An 18163-nucleotide genomic window follows, 5' to 3' on the forward strand; every position below is an offset into this window, starting at 1 on the left:
AGTATTTAAAATCTTAGCTCCTGTGCCCTACAAACATGTATACTGTATTACAGTGCTCATGAGCTGCAACAATAAGATTTGAATGCAAGACTTTGTTGGATTATAAAAACTGATGAGGATTATCAGTGTCTAGAAGAAACTTTACCAACACTGTATACATTTTAATTGCATTATCATAACCTCATTTAGTTAGCATCAGAACTAAAAAGTATTCTGTAAAACAAATGTAAGTAACATGCACTAAGTTTGTTAGTGATTTTCATAAATATTCTAACACATTTTACAGGTTATTTGCTTTAGAAATATTTTCCAAAACCACCTAAAATAATAAAACTATAAATTCAATCTTACCTCCATTTCATAGATAGGGGGTCCCAGAATGTCTTTTAGTGCATGCCGATCAATCACAATTGGCATTTCAGGAGGCAATGCAAGTTCAGTTGGGTCAGTGATGGATTCATCTTTGGTCTCCTCAGGGACACTCTCTTTTCCTTTAACAAAGGAAAAATTAAGTTAGCTCTTTTATAAAGGCATCACTTTGACCAGCTTGATATAAATATGCATTTCTCAGCACCACAGAAATAGACGTGTACTAACTAGTTTAAAAGATCAAGAATTTAGGGATGATCAGAGTGTTAAGGGAAGGAACTCTGAAACATCTGAGCATTTCAAAAAGAGCAATGCTTCAATGGAAATCTATGAAATAAAACATTGCTGTGGGGAGAAAAGCATTCCCTATACTAAACTATTCCTCTTAAGTAAATATAGTACAATGTATAGACAATTATTCTGTACCTGTGTAAATATTCTCTCTAAATGAGATTTCTAATTAGTAGCTACTTACCATTTAATCCATAGCAGCGTGTCATTAAATAAAAAGTTCACATATTACAAATATCTGTCATTGGAAGTGCAGGATTCTTCAGGGCCACTTTCAGAAGGTGTATGATCAGGATCCGATTCAGCTACATAACAGGTGTGCTTCTGCCACTCCTGGGTCATAACTAGTTGGGTATATGATAGGTGTAAGCCATTCACAGAAATGAAAATGATGAATGGGATAAAAGTATTTTTCCCAATATCTTTTTACAAAAATCTAAGCTTTCTGTGGGAGGTCTGCACCTGAGCCATGCGCAAATTGGCATAGGGACAAACAGATTAGAGGTTTAAATGCGTGGCTCAAAGAGTGATGTGGGAGGAAGGGGTTTCAGTTCATGGGGCACTGGCACCAGTACTGGGGAAAGAGGGAGCTGTTCCATTGGGACGGGCTCCATTTAAACCAGGCTGGGACCAGTGTCTTGGTGAACCGAATAACTAGGGCAGTAGAGGGGTTTAAACTAATGAAAGGGGGGGGTGGGAGAATTCAGGAAAGAGCAAATTTAAAAGCAGCGAGAGAAATGTCAAGGCTCTAGAGCAGAGTAGAGTTTTGGGTAAAATTTAGCAGAGTGGGTCAGGAAGGGACAGAGAGAGTAAGAAAGGTAAAAAGGCATCAGTGACTAAGGTGACATCAAGGAAAAATAGAAATAAGTCAAAGCTAAAGGCACTATATCTGAATGCGTGAAGCTTTCACAACAAAATAGATGAATTAATAGCACAGATAGAAATTAACAGGTTTGATCTAATAGCCATTACAGAGACGTGGTTGCAAAGTGGCCAAGGTTGGGAACTAAATATTCCAGGATACTTAACTTTTAGAAGAGATAGGCAAAGTGGAAAAGGAGGAAGAGTAGCACTCTTAATAAAGGATGGGATAAAGACAGTAGTGAGAAAGGATCTTAGCTCCGAAAATCAAGAAGTAGAATCAGTTTGGGTGGAGCTAAGAAACAACAAGGGGCAGAAAACATTGTTGGGAGTTGTTTATAGGCCCCCAAACAGTAGTTGTAATGTAGGGCAGAGTATAAATCAGGAAATTAGAGGTGCATGTAACAAGGGTAATACAGTAATCATGGGGGGCTTTAATCTACATATCGACTGGGCAAACCAAATTTGCAGTAATAGTGTGGAGGACAAATTCATGGAATGTATGCAAGATAGTTTTCATGAGTTTGACAGTTCTTACTCTCAAACTCATGAATGAACCTTCCCCTCCCCTGATTGGTTGTAGTGCTCACCTGATCCCAGCCGGCACATCGCACTAACTACGCCGCTGGATCAGGTAAGCACTGCGCGCTGACATCTGAACCGGGCCTGTGACAGGAAATGCAAGCAGGCCCAGGCTTCAGATGTCAGCGCGCAGGGTGAGTGCAGATCGGGGGCTTGTACCCGCGGAAAGCCCCTGACCCGAATTTTTGGCCCTGTGTGTTTTGGATATTTTTCCATACTTATTAAAAGTTACAATAGTCTACAGGGAGTGGTCTGGCTGGTGCTGAAGTACTTTTTTGGTGACTTAAAGGCTTGTGCACAAATCAGTTGCTTCTAGTCATGGGTGGCCTAGTATTTCTTCCTCTTGGCATTGAGCATGACTGGGAGAGTGAGCAGAGGCCACGCAGAGCAGGACAAGCTGCTGGAATACCAAGGAGGAGGAGGGGAAGAAGGGCTCTCAGCAGGAGGCCATATCTGCAGAGGGTCTTTAGGCAACAAAACTGTTGGAGAACAGATAGCTGGAGTGCTGTGATGCCCTGGAAGCCCCTTTGCACACTAGTATCCAGAGCCATGATGCAGCAGTCTGAGCTTCCATGGCAGAAAGCTGAGATTGCATGACAGCAGTCTGAGCTTCCACTGCAGCACTCAGACGTTGAGTTTGTGCTGCAATGGAATCTGAGACATCGGCCATCAGACGCTGCATCGTGGTTGGCACCACAGGTGTGTTGATGGAAGTAGCCACCTGTTCTATATTGGAAAGGATGGGCTCCAAGCTCCATGCAAAGCCCTGTGCCAAACTCCTCCATGCTCCTTGACTCTGAGTGCAGGCTTTCCGGCAGGCTTTCCAGTGCACCAAGCATTTGAATGTGTACACCCATCAGCCTTCTTCTGCGGCCTGGCCCACCAAAAACATCATCCGAGTCCTCTGCAGCAGAACTAGTGCGCAACGTCGACCTCCGGCGAGCTGGCACTTGCGCCATCCTTTCCCCCAGTTCTGGCTCCAGTGCACTTGTGCCCAGTGTCTCACCATGTGCAGATCCCACCTCTATCCAATCCTCTAAATTATGCACAGTGTCAGTATCTGAGTCGGTGGCTGCGGCTGTGAAATCGAGTGAAGGTGTGTCTTCATCTTCACCGTCTTCTTGTTCTTCCTCCACTGCCTGGCAGGATGCAGTTCTTGGGTATTTGAAAGGAAAAAGGGACAAGGGTAGGGTTGTGGTGAGGGGGGAGGAGAAAGTAAGAAGTGCATGCTTACACCATCAGCAGCTTCTCAGTCAGAAGAGACTGTGGGATGAGGGAGAAGTGGGATGAGAGAAGGAGCATTAGGTATGCGGATACCCTCCAAAGCCAAATACCAGCCAAAGAACAACACGCGGAGTGCTGGCTGCATGCAGAAATCATTATAAGGAGCAGGCAACACAAAGTTAACGCGTTCCCTACATTCGACTCAACGGGCGCAGGTTAATCGCACATCGTGATCCCTGCGCCGGTTTACGGGGGCTAACCAATTTAACCCTCCAGGACTGCACACAGTACTTTAAGTGCGGCCTGACCAGGGTCCTACACAAGTTTAAAATACTGTACAAGTTTAATATAACTTTGCTACTTTTGAATTCTATACCCCTATAAATAAATCCCAGTGCTTTGTTAGCATTTTTGGTTGCTTTGCTGACCTGCAATGCTGCTGTTAATGATTTGTTCACCTGTATCCCTAGATCCCTTTGCATTTACTTGAAACATATTTACTACTGAATAGTGCAAAAGCAGTTTCTGTTTATACAAGTTATTGGCCACGGTATTCTATAGAGCTCATTTAAATTTCCGCCTAGCAGCTTGGCCAAGTACTAACAAATGCCAAGATGGAAGTCCAAGACTGTAATGCAATCACTATGATTCTTTCCCTGTACAGGTTGAGCGTCCAAAATCCGGAGTTATGGAATCCGGACTCCGGGACAATTGGTAGCAGGGTCGTCCGAAATCCATAAAATGTTCCAGAATCCGGACACCCTGTTAAACCGCAACCTGGGCCAAGGCATTTCTGGACTCAGAGTGCGTTTCTGATGTCCGAAGTCCGGAAACGCCCGAGCCCAGGTTGCGATATTTCCAGACTTCGGACATCAGAAACACGTTCCGAAGTCCGGAAAAACACGAAAACCGGCTCGGCCTCGACCCCGAGGATGCCGGATTCAGGACACTCAACCTGTACTCATATTCATACTGAGTGATCTGAATCACATGGCAACTCTAACTTTAAAAGGCCAAATCCCATCCCAGATGTAACATACTGCCTCAAGTCCCTCCTAAACAACTTTTGCTATTTTAGTCTCAATCCTCCTTGGCAATACTTGCCACCTTCTCATTGCAATTCTTGGTTTGACAGTTACTTATTTTCCATTTAATTCTCAAACCACAGCTAGGTGATCTGAAAAAGGGAAATGCAATCATATTTGACCAGTTATTAGCAACAATATGCAACAAACATTACATAATGGTTAAAACCAGTTCAGACACGACACCTCCTACTTTCTCAATGACAACATCTGTCATCATCTGAGAGTTTTCCAACTGAAATTGGATTTACAAAAAAACCCACAATATATCTATTTAAAGTACTATTTGCACTGTAAGCATAATCAGTTCACCTGTACACAATTCAAAATCATAAAGAATGACAAACCATGCAATTGATGAATTAAAATAAACTCGGAGTTTCAAAGGAAATCATAGCAAAAATTCTCTGTAGCTAGTTATTGCTTTCCAATCTTCTGAAGCTCTGCTGTCAAACCTATTTCAATTGAATTCAAGCATGTGGCTAATCCTAGCCACAGACTATGGGCCTGAATTTGCGGTCGGAGGCTTCCCACGGGCGGACGCCTCCGAACTACAATAAAACTACGCACCTTCCTGATGGGCCTGGATCCACGGAGACCCATGCTCCTGGGCCTGCAGGCGTACGCCTGCGTAAAGGCCCACATATCCCAGGGGCGCATGCGGTTCGGAGGCATCCCTGAGATCACGTGGGCCGGCCCAACCAATCAGAAAGGGGATTCCCATTATGCTTATGGAGATTCCATTTACATACGGCTTAATAGGAATCACCAAAAAATATGTTTTAACACCATGAAATAAAAAAAATTATATTATTAAAATAAACATTTAAATCAAAAATTTAATTAAAAAATAAATAAACATAAACATTTTTCAAGGGGCCAAAAATAACAAACATATTTTACAGGTTTTGAATGTTAAAATTATTTTTTTTAATTTATTTTAATATTTATTTTCACCCTTACACTGGTAAAAGGCCCTACACCTGCTCTTACCAGGCGTAAGAGTTTCATGGGCATTCGCTGGGCAAATAGTTCAACTCTCCGCCAGCGAATGTCCATTTCCCGGGGATGTGGAGGATCTGTCAAGAAGATTCTTGATAGAGCGCAAGTTCCAGCTTTTCGTGCATGCGCAGCGCATGTGTTAACCCAGAACTTGCACGGCACTTACGGCCACATACGCAGTAATCCGGGCCTACATCTTCTGCTTAACACTCCAATTCTTAATTGATCCCCTTCTCAAAGTCCCGTTTATCAAAGCATTCAATAGCATTAAGCACAACAATTATATCCAACAGTGGCAAATTAACAGCTTCATCCTATTTCCCGGTTTATAAATATAAGCATTGTAGAAATAAAACAATGATAATAGGTATTTTTTTTAAACGCAGAAGTATATTAAAAGTATTTTGTGGCCTTTCAAAATGAGTATATACTATGAATAAAATCAACAATCAGACATTTGGCATAATGAAGGTGCTTAGTTGTAAATCCAGAGGAAGTTAGTGTACTCACTTAAGAAGGAAAACATCAAAATGTGCACAGAAGACAAAAAAAAAATCACCAACCTCAAAACAGGAATAAAATCAAAACTCAATTTCTCTTCTTGAGGCATTGATTTATTTCAATGAAATTAAAGTAGATAAATAGGAGACCTTGGAGGCTGGAAATTTTGCAACACTATAAAAGTTCTAACAAAAATGTATCCTTATTATATATCTCTTTATTTCATTAACATAGTTACATTTCCTGAAAATTAAAAACCAACAACATCTTCTCAATGCCACATAGTAAACCTCAAAATGATCTTTATCGTTATTTTTCACAGTCATAATGCTCAGTATACTTTCAAAGGTAAATAAATAAATGAAAAATTAACACAAATAGGACAACCTTACAGGTATTTGCAACAAAACAACTGCTGTTTGGATAAAGCTAAATATTGAATTAAACTGATAATCAGTGCAATGTACCAAAGTATTCAGCTGTGTGCATCTGCCTCTGCACTTCTAAACCAATGCCTAAAGTAAGCTGGCCAACCAGTCCTTATTCACAGAAACTCAGAGAAGGGAAAAACTTAAAGACCTGTGACCATAAACACACTCTCCTAAAATTGCACAATTATAAAAAAAATTATTACAGACGTCAACTTCAAAGAAAATGACAAAATACAACGTATTTTAAAAATATTGACATTAGCAGAAACTTGAGCTGTTTTCCGCTGCCCTTGGACTTTAGTGGGAAGAAATAGACTGAAATTTAACATTTGCAACAACATAATCAAACTATCTCACGGAATAGCTTTGGGGCAGAATCTTATCCAATATATCCAAAATCAGTATTTTTGATATTGCTGCTGAAGGTTTTTACACAGATTTTACACAGAGTATCAGCAATGTTCACTTTAGAAATAAAAAATAGAACTCCTGAATTTTCCAGGATAAGATAGTGACTGGGTTTAAAGAAAACAACACAAATTTAAAAATCACTTTTCTCAGCAATGAAACCCTCCCCCAACAGTGTTCAGAACAGTAGCTAAGACAGCTGTTTATGGAACAGCAACATTAGCACACCAGTTGCATATGGTATAAGGGTTATACAATCAAATATTAAAATTACAATTTTAGCAGCCAACAGAAGCTTGCAACAAACGGCACCAAGATTGCATCAGTATTAAAAATATATTAAATCAAGGTCAATACACCATATCATTTATTAAATAAAGACTGTAAATTAAAAACATTTAACAATATTCTTCACAAGAAATTAGACCTATACATGTACTAAAGTGTTTTGTCTATATTGTGGTTCTACATGGTAGATGAACGGGACAGATTTTGTAAGACAGAGATACTACAAACCAAGACCATCAGAAACTTGCACACATCTAAATTAGGTTAACAAAAACAAAACCGTCAATTAAAATCATTTAAAATATTATATTTGTCATTTAAATATTTGAAAACCAAACAATTCTGATGGGCTCACTTCTTCTGCACTCCCAGCTTGTAATTTGCTGTCCATTAAAAAGGTAATGAATAGAAAAACGCAGTCTTGGTGTGTACAAATTTGCGATAAGTGCTCTCAGCAAGTCAGGAGCGAACGCATCAGAATTTTTACCTCTGGATGGTCAGCCATTCACAGGTTTTCAAGTGGTGATTACCCATACAATTACAGCTGCTCCCTACGGTTGCGCTCTCTCTGTACCCGACAAGCTGTCGTGTTGAACAAATTGAATAGAATGACACCCAAGCAGAAAAGTGTAAAAGAATCAAAAAATCTTAAGAATAACATCTCTCAATCATTTTTTTGTATTTAAACTCTAAATGGGATACAGGAACAGAGGGATCTGGGGGTACAGATAAACAGATCACTAAAAGTAGTGACACAGGTTAATAAGGCCATAAAAAAAGCATACAACGCACTGGGGTTCATTTCTAGAGGGACAGAATTGACTATGAACAGTTCCGGTCTCCATATTATGAAAAGGATATAGAGACACTGGAGAAGGTGCAAAAAACATTTAATAGAATGATCCCAGAACTGAGAGGTTATACCTATCAGGAAACATTGAACAGACTTGTGGCTTTTTTCTCCAAAAAGAGAAGATTGAGGGGTGACCTGACAAGAGATCTTGAAAGGGTTGGGTAGGGTAGACGTAGAGAAGATGTTTCAACTTGTGGGGGAAGACCAGAACTAGGGGTCATAAATATAAGATAGTCACTAATAAATCCAATAGAGAATTCAGGAGAAACCTCTTTACCCAAACAGTGGCACAAATAGAGATAAATGGCTTTGATCTAATAGTCAATACAGAAATAACAACAGAAAACGCTGGAAAAACTCAGCAGGCCAGGCAACATCCGTGGAGAGAAATTAGAGTCTACGTTTCGGGTCAAAACCCTTTATCAAGACTAAAGAGGCACAGGGAATGAAATAGATTAAGAGGCCGGGCTGGGAGAGAACAAAAGAGAAGAGACATTAAGAGGTATTCAAAACGAGACGAGATGGTGATAAGACTAGTGGAGATAAAAGACAGCTCTAGATTAGGTGTGAAATGCACTGGCAGAATGGGAGACAGCTGCCATGTGGGAGAGAGAAAAAAAAAAGGGGGGGGGGGGGAGAAACCAAAACAAAGGTGTGGATAAAAAATAAGTAAAAATGTAATAGGGGCCGAGGTTATGATCTGAAATTGTTGAACTCGATATTGAGTCCGGAAGGCTGTGAAGTGCCTAATCGGAAGATGAGGTGCTTTTCCTCGAGTTTAATACAGAGACGTGGTTGCAAGGTGACCAAGGTTGGGAACTAAATATTCCAGGGTACTTGACGTTTAGAAAAGACAGGCAGAATGGAAAAGGAGGACATCAGGACAATAGTGCGAAAGATCTTGGCTCGGAAGATCGGGAAGTAGAATCGGTATGGGTGGAGATAAGAAATAACAAGGGGCAGAAAACACTGGTGGGAGTAGTTTATATGCCCCAAAACAGCAGCTATACCGTTGGGCAGTGTATTCATCAACAAATAACAGGAACTTGTAACAAAGGTAATACAATAATCATAGGGGACTTTAATCTTCATATAGCCAAGGCAAATCAAATTGGCAAAGGTAGTCTGGAGGACGAGTTCATGGAATGCATTTAAGACAGTTTCCTAGAACAATACGTCATGGAATCAACCAGAGAACAGGCTATTTTAGATCTTGTATTGGGTTAATTAGTAATCTCATAGTAAAGAATCCTCTGGGGAAGAGTGATTAAAATATAATAAAATTTCACGTTGAGTTTGAGAGTAAAATATGCCAGTCGGAAACAAGAGACTTAAACTTAAATAAAGCCTATTACATAGGTATGAGGGGCGACTTCGCTGAGGTAGATTGGGAAATTAGATTGAAAGATATGACGATAGATAAGCAGTGGCAAACATTTAAAGAAATATTCCAAAATTCTCAACGAGTATATATTCCATTGAGAAATAAACACTCAACGGGAAAAGTGATCCATCTGTGGCTAACTAAAAATGTTAAGGATAGTATTAGATTAAAAGAGGCTTATAATGTTGCTTATAAAGCCTGAGGATTGGGTGAGCTTTAGAAACCAGCAAAGGATGACTAAAAAATTGATAAAAAGGGAGAAAATAGAATGAAAGTAAACGAGCAAGAAGTATAAAAACAGATTGTAAGAGCTTCTACAAGTATGTAAAAAGGAAGAGAGTAGCAAAAGTAAGCGTTGGTCCCTTAGAGGCCGAGACAGGTGAAATTATAATTGGAAATAAGGAAATGGCAAAGACTTTAAACAAATATTTTGTATCTGTCTTCACAGTAGAAATCACAAAAGCATAACAAAAATAGTGCGGAACCAAGGGGCTTATAAGAGTTAGGAACTTAACACAATTAGTATCAGTAGAGAAAAAGTACTTGAGAAACTAATGGGACTAAAAGCCGACAAATCCCTTGGATCTGATGGCCTACATCCTAGGATTCTAAAAGAGGTGGCTGCAGAGATAGTGGATGCATTGGGTGTGATTTTCCAAAATTCCCTAGATTCTAGAACAGTCCCAGCGGATTGGACAGTAGCAAATGTAACCCCACTATTCAAGAAAGGAGGGAGAGAGAAAACAGGGAACTAAAGGCCAGCTAGTCTGACATCAGTCGTTGGGAAAATGCTGGAATCCATCATTAAGGAAGCGGTAACAGGATTACATAGGATATACGGCACAGAAACAGGCCATTTGGCCCAACCAGTCCATGTCGGCGTTTATGCTCACTCAAGTCTCCTCCCATCTTTCCTCATCTAAATCTATCAGCATAGCCCTCTATTCCTTTCTCCCTCATATGCTTGTCTAGTCTCCCCTTAAATGCATCGATACTTTTCGCTTCAATCACTCCCTGTGGTAGCGAGTTCCACATTTTCACCACTCTTTAGGTAAAGAGGTTTCTTCTGAATTCCCTGTTCAAATTACTCATGACAATCTTATATTGATGTGCTCTAGAGACCCAGCCTGTTCATCCTTTCCTGATATGTATACCCTCACATTTCTGGTATCATCCTTGCAAATCTTCTCTGCACCCTCTCCAGTACCTCTATATCCTTTTTATAACATGGTAACCAGAACTGTACGCAGTACTTTCCAAGGTTCGATACAGGTTCAGCATAACTTCCCTACTTTTCAATTCTATACCTCTAGAAATAAACCCTAGTGCTTGGTTTGCTTTTTTTATGGCCTTGCTAACCTGTGTCGCAACTTTTAGTGATTTGTGTATTTGTACTCCGAGATCCCTTTGTTCCTCTACCCCACCTAGACTCGTACCCTCCAAGTAATGTGACTGCCCTATTCTTCCTACCAAGTTGAAGTTGAACTTCATTTGCCAATTATATGCCCATTCTGTAAGTTTATTAATGTCTTCCTGTAATTTGTTGCAGTCCTCCTCAGTATTGACTATTCCCCCCAATTTGGTGTCATCTACAAATTTAGAAATTGTGTTTCTGATTCTAAAGTCTAAATTATGAACAACAGTGGTCCCAGCACTGATCCTGTGGAACGCCACTACCCACCTTCTGCTACTGTGAATAGCTACCCTTTACCCCTACTCTCTGCTTTCTGTCTTGAAGCCAGCTTGCTATCCATTCTGCTACTTGTCTGCTGACTCCACATTCTCTGACTTTGTTCATCAGTCTACTATGGGGTACCTGATCAAAGGCCTTTTGAAAATCTAGATAAATTATATCTACTGCATTACCATTGTCTACTCTCTCTGTTACCTCTTCAAAAAATTCAATGAGGTTGATCAAGCAAGACTTTCCCTTTTGAAATCCATGCTGACTATTCATTACTATGTTTCTGGTTTCTAGATGCTCTTCTATTTTCTCCTTTAGTAGGGATTCCATTATTTTTCCTACCACCGATGCTAAGCAGACTGGTCTATAATTCCCTGGACATGTTCTATCCCCCTTCTAAAATATAGGTATTATTACATTAGCTATCCGCCAGTCCTCTGTCACTACACCTTTTTCTAATGAATTATTAAATATGTGTAGTAATGCCTCTGCTATCTCTTCCCTAAATTATTTTTAAATGCGTGGATGCGATCCATCTGGACCAGGGGTTTTATCCTCTTTGAGTTTGATTAGTTTATTTAATATATCCCCTCTTTGTATTTTAAACACACTTATCTCATTACTAATCTCATCATCCAATGTCATGTCCATCTGTTCTATCTCACTGGTAAATACTGAAGCAAAATAATTATTTAATATTTCTGCCATCTCTCTATAGTTACCTGTGGTATTATCCGATCTATCCCTTAATGGCCCTATTCTCATCCCAACCTTCCTTTTTTTATTGATGTGCCTGTAAAATATTTTACTATTTTGTTTTATGTTCCTTGAAAATTTTATTTCATAGTTCTTCTTTGCCTTCCTAATTTTGTTTTGACTTCTCTCCTAATCTTTTTGTATTCTCCCTTATCATGCACTCCCCTGCTGTCTATGTACTTAATATATGCCTCTTTCCTTACCCTCAATTGTTCCCTTATAGATTTATTCATCCATGGAGTCTCATTAGTGTTTAGTTTGTTCTTTCCTTTTAGCGGAATCTACTGTTCCTGCACTCTGTTGAACACCGTTTCAAATGTTTCCCATTGCTGTTCTACATCGCTGTTTGCCAATATTGTTGCCCACTTTATTTTCCCCAAGTTCTATTCTCAGCCCCTCAAAATCAGCTTTTTTCCAATCTATTACCCTGCTTTTCATCATACTTATGTCCTTCTCAATTATCATCTTAAAGCATATTATATCATGGTCACTATTGCCTAGATGTTCCCCTACTCCTGCTCCTAATTCTTATGTTTAGAATGTGGAATGCGCTACCACAGGGAGTAATTGAGGCAAATAGCACAGATGCATTTAAAGAGAAGCTAGATAAGCACATGAGGGAGAAAGGAATAGAAGGACATGTTGATGTGGTTAAATTAAAAAGGGTGTGAGGAGGATCATGTGGAGCACAAACACGGGCATGAAGCTGTGCTGTAAATTCTTTGTAATACTTTATAAAAAGGCATCTACAATTTTTTAAAGAAAAGTAAGGATGCAATATGTGTGGAAGAAACTCTTTAGAGAATTATATTAGAAATTATTATATAGCAAATGATATTTTGCTTTCAGTTTGGCTCTTCTATATACATTCATTCAAACATTAGGTGTAGGATTACACCTTTTAGTACAGAAAAATAAGACTTGCAATTTCAGAAAAGGAATAATTAATGAAGGATTTCAGTGTTTATAGTCACTTAATAGAACTACATTACCAGTGAAGTTGAGATTGAAATGTTTCGAGATGTACTCAGTGGATTGAAATGTTTCAAGATATACTCTTGCTATATTTTGCCAGATGGAGAGTAATTGATGCTTTGAAGAAAATTCATAGCCAAAAAAGAGAAGCATATAATTGCCGTTGGATATATATAGCTAGCCAGTGAATAATCAAGTAAGGTTTTACATAGGATATACAGTGCAGAAACAGGCCATTCAGCCCAACCAGTCCATGTCGGTTTTTATGCTCCACTCGAACCTTCTCCCGTCTTTCCTCATCTAACTCTATCAGCATAACCCTCTATTCCCTTCTCATATGCTTATCTAGCCTCCTCTTAAATGCATCTATACTGTTCGCTTTAACCACTCCCTGTGGTAGTGAGTTCCACATTCTCAACACTCTTTGGGTAAAGAGGTTTCTTCTGAATTCCCTATTTGATTTCTTGGAGACTATCTTACATTCTTATATCTAGTTTTGCTCTTCCCCACAAGTGGAAACACTTTGGCCGCGAATTTAATAGCGCTGAGGGGGCGGGTTTGGAGGCGGGTCCGCTGTCAAAATCGCAAAGATTGACAGCGTGTTGGAAACCCACTGTCAACCCGCCTCCACGCGAGTCTCCCAGGTGTTGGGTCTGTCAGCGGAGAACTGACCCGATACCAAGCAGCAGGGGAGACAATTATGGTACTTAAATGGCTAGTTAAGAGCCAATTTAAGAGTCTTTTGAGGCTTACTTGTAATTTTACCTTCTCCCCAACTGGTTACCCACTGTTCGGGGAACACGCCAGCTCAACCTGGCGTGTTGTGAGTCTGTTCTGATGTTTGTGAAAAGATGACAGCTGCATAAGTGGTGTCAAGGATGCCATGTTGCACATGGTGAGTTTCAGAGCAAAGTAAATGTTGGTTACTGCATTTTTAATACATATACAGATTTCTTTAGCTTACAAGTTTTTTAATCCAACTGTATGTCCAGTGCCACCTCATTGGGAGAACCTCTCTCACAGTGACAGATCGCTTCTGTCATCTCACCTGCAGCTGCCATCTATTCCAACAACATCAGAGCCAATGAAACAATCAGACAGTGGTCCTCCGAATCATTCATCCCCAACAACAACATCACCAACCTCATCAGCAACCTTCTCCGCCATCACCTGATGCTGCACTGGACACAGGGCATCAGCCCCTGACAAAATTGCTGGCCGGGAGACCAGCGATGGCATCACCTTTGCCAGACTTTCTTCACTTGATGCTGTAAACCCTGGCTGCCACATGATGTGCCAGATTGACACCATCCCACACCAGCACGGTGAAGCATCCCTTTAATGTCCATGCCATTCCATGCACACACATCACTTTAGCGAGGCGGGGTGGCAGTGGGGGGTGGCAAGAGTTATGACTGAACAATCACTGGAACTCAGTAAGACTCTTCTCAATGTGCGCTCAGATCTGTCCAATAAGGGGCACTTTTTCAAAAAGAGATTTCACTGTATGACAACACATTACCAGAAACTTCACGTGGGCATTGGCTAAACCTCTCAAGGGCCCACTCTTGTGTGTTGTTAGTTGGTATGCTTGCAGTAGAATGAGGGTGAATGAGAGGGGTGACTAGTGAGATGAGGAAGTGATAAAGTAGATAGAGAGGGTTGGGTGGAGGTGCAAGGTAAGTTGGTGTCCTGGGGGGGGTCTCTTCTGCCCTTGGAAGGGAAGAGAACCTCCCTGCATACTGTGACTCCCTCTATAAGCATATGGAGGGAGTCATTGGAGAGCCTGGGTGTAAGAGTTCACCGTTGTGCAGTGATTGTCAGTGTTTTCAGCACCTCAATGCTGTCAAACACTGAAAAACCAACTGTCAAAATAAAATTGTGCAAGGTCCCTTTAAGGAAACCGGCAGATGACGCGTCATCAGACCCGCTTCCTGCTAATTGGCCAGTAAGTCTGCAGGGCGGGCTTAACAAGGCCAATCAAGGGAAAATCACATCTACAGAGCAGAGGCAGCTGGGGACGGGACTGGAACCCGGAAACCAGCTGACCCGCCCCATCCCGCCTGCTCCATTAAATTTGCGGCCTTTGTGTCTACTCTATCAAAACATTTCATAATTTTAAAGACCTCTATTAGGTCACCCCTCAGCCTTCTCTTTTCAAGAGAAAAAGAGACACAGCCTGTTCATCCTTTTCTGATAGGTATAACCTCGCATTTCTGGTATCATCCTTGTAAATCTTTTCTGCACCCTCTCCAGTGCCTCTATATACTTTTTACATGGCAACTAGAATTGCACACAGTACTCCAAGTGTGATCTAATCAAGGTTCGATACATAGAAGATAGGAGCAGGAGTAGGCCATTCGGCCCCTCGAGCCTGCTCTGCCATTCAATGAGATCATGGCTGATCATCCAAATTCAGTACCCTGTCACTGCTTTCTCCCCATATATCTTGATCCCTTTAGCCTTAAGAAATATATCTAACTCTGTCTTGAATATATTTAATAAATTGATCTCTACTGCCTTCTGTGGTAGAGAATTCCACAGGTTTACCACTCTCTGGGTGAAGAAATTCCTCCTCATCTCTGTCCTAAATGGCTTACCCCTTATCCTTAGACTGTGACCCCTGGTTCTGGACTCCCCGGCCATCGGGAACATCCTTCCTGCATCTAGTCTGTCTAGTCCTGTTAGAATTTTATAAGTTTCAATGAGATCCCCTCTCATTCTTCTAAACTCCAGCGAGTATAAGCCCAATCGACCCAATCTCTCCTCATACGTCATTCCTGCCATCCCAGGTATCAGCCTGGTGAATCTTCGCTGCACTCCCTCCATGGCAAGAACATCCTTCCTCAGATAAGGCAACCAAAACTGCACACAATACTCAAGGTGTGGTCTCACCAAGGCCCTGTACAACTGCAGCAAGAAATCCTTGTTTCTGTACTCGAACCCTCTCGCTACGAAGGCCAACATACCATTTGCCTTCTTAACGGCCTGCTGCACTTGCAAGCTTACCTTCAGCGATTGGTGCACAAGGACACCCAGGTCTCGTTGCACTTCCCCTTCTCCCAATCTATTGCCATTCAGATAATAATCTGCCTTCCTGTTTTTGACACCAAAGTGGATAACCTCGCATTTATCCACGTTATATTGAATCTGCCATGCTTCTGCCCAATCACCCAACCTGTCCAAATCATACTGGAGTTTCTCGGCATCCTCCTCACGGCACACATGCCCAACCAGCTTTGTGTCGTCTGCAAACTTGGAGATATTACATCTAGTTCCCTCGTCTAGATCATTAATATATATTGTGAATAGCTGGGGTCCTAGCACCGATCCCTGCGGTACCCCATTAGTCACTGCCCGTCAATACCTTGCCCTGAATCCCATGTGCCTTAACTTTACACGCTAATCTCTTATGCGGGACCTTATCGAAAGCCTTCTAAAAGTCCAAATACACCACATCCACTGGTTCTCCATTATCTATTTTACCAGTTACATCCTCAAAAAATTCCAGTAGATTAGTCAAGCATGATTTACCTTTTGTAAATCCATGTTGACTTTGTCCAATCCGGTCAGTTTTCCAAGTGCTCTGCTATTACATCTTTTATAATGGACTCTAGCATTTTCCCCACGACCGATGTCAGGCGTACCGGTCTATAATTCCCCGTTTTCTCTCTACCACCTTTTTTGAATAGTGGGGTAACATTAGCTACCCTCCAATCCATGGGTACTGTTCCAGAGTCTATCGAATTTTGGAAGATGACCAGCAATGCATCTACTATTTCTAGGGCCACTTCCTTAAGTACCCTAGGATGTCGATTATCAGGCCCTGGGGATTTATCGGCCTTCAATCCCATCAATTTCCCCAACACCATTTCCCTACAAATACTGATTTCTTTCAGTTCCTCCCTCTCATTAGGCCCTATGTTCCCCAACATCTCTGGGAGGTTATTTGTGTCCTCCTTTGTGAAGACAGAACCAAAGTATGTATTGGTCTGCCATTTCTTTGTTCCCCATTATAAATTCCCCTGATTCTGACTGCAAGGGACCTACGCTTGACTTCACCAATCTTTTTCTCTTCACATATCTATAAAAGCTTTTACAGTCAGTTTTTATGTTCCCTGAAAGCTTACTCTCATACTCTATTTTCCCCTTCTTAATTAATCCCTTTGTCCTCCTTTGTTGAATCCTAAACAGCTCCCAATCCTCAGGTTTACTGCTTTTTCTAGCCAATTTATATGTCCTCTCCTTGGATCTTATGCTATCCCTAATTTCCCTTGGTAGCCACAGTTGAGTCACCTTTTTTGTTTTATTTTTATGCCAAACTGGGATGAACAAATTCTGTAGTTCATCCATGCGATCTTTGAATGTTTGCCATTGCCTATCCACCGTCAACCTTTTGAGTGACATTCCCCAATCAATCCTACCCAACTCGTGCTTCAGACCATCGTAGTTTCCTTTATTTAAATTCAGGACCCTAGTCTCTGAGTCAACTACTTCACTCTCCATCTTAATGAAGAATTCTATCATATTATGATCGCTCTGACCCAAGGGGCCTCGCACAACAAGATTGCTAATTAATCCTCTCTCATTACATCATACCCAGTCTAAGATAGCCTGATCTCTAGTTGGTTCCTCGACATATTGGTCCAGGAAACCATCCCGTATACACTCCAGGAATTCCTCCTCCACAGTAATGTTACTAATTTGGTTAGCCCAATCTATATGTAGATTAAAGTCACCCATGATAACTGCTGTGCCCTTATTGCACGCTTCTCTCATTTCCCTTTTAATGCCATCCCCAACCTCAGCATTACTGTTTAGGGGTCTACATACCACTCCCACTAACGATTTCTGCCCCTTGGTATTTCTCATACAAGTTTAGCATAACTTCTCTACTTTTCAATTCTATCCCTCTAGAAATAAACCCTAGTGCTTGGTTTGCTTTTTTATGGCCTTAATAACCTGCGTTGCTACTTTTAGTAATTTGTGTATTTGTACTCCGAGATTCCTTTGCTCTTCTACCCCATTTAGATTCTTATTTTCCAAGTCATATGTGACCTCCTTATTTTTCTTACCAAAATGTAATACTTCACATTTATCTGTGTTGAAATGCATTTGCCAATTATATGCCCATTCTGCAAGTTTATTAATGTCTTCTTGTAATTTGTTGCAGTCCTCCTCAGTAATGACTATTCCACCCCCACACCCCCAATTTGGTGTCATCCACAAATTTAGAAATTCTGTTTTTGATTCCAAAGTCTAAATCATTAATATAAATTGTGAACAACATTGGTCCCAGCACTGATCCTTGTGGGACCCCACTTTTCCCCTTCTGCCACTCTGAATAGCTACCCTTTACCCCTGCTCTCTGCTTTCTCTCTTGAAGCCAGCTAGCTATCCATTCTGCTACTTGTCCCCTGAATCTGCATTTTCTGATCTTATTCATTAGTCTATTATTGGTACCTTATC

At 40.9% G+C, this 18163-nt stretch overlaps 1 protein-coding gene across 2 annotated transcripts in view; it reads right to left on the reverse strand.

Annotated features, from left to right (window-relative positions):
- Window positions 1-18163, reverse strand: part of lonp2 (lon peptidase 2, peroxisomal) — a 101413-nt gene that overhangs the window by 11850 nt on the left and 71400 nt on the right. For both annotated transcript variants that reach the window (XM_085991499.1, XM_085991500.1), the window contains exon 12: window positions 352-491. In XM_085991499.1, the coding sequence (XP_085847625.1) occupies window positions 352-491 (140 nt within the window). The remainder of the gene's footprint in view (window positions 1-351; window positions 492-18163) is intronic.

Source organism: Somniosus microcephalus, chromosome 6 (assembly GCF_052327205.1).
Source record: "Somniosus microcephalus isolate GS21.2 chromosome 6, FLI_Smic_1.0, whole genome shotgun sequence".
In the NCBI taxonomy this organism is placed as follows: Eukaryota; Metazoa; Chordata; class Chondrichthyes; order Squaliformes; family Somniosidae; genus Somniosus; species Somniosus microcephalus.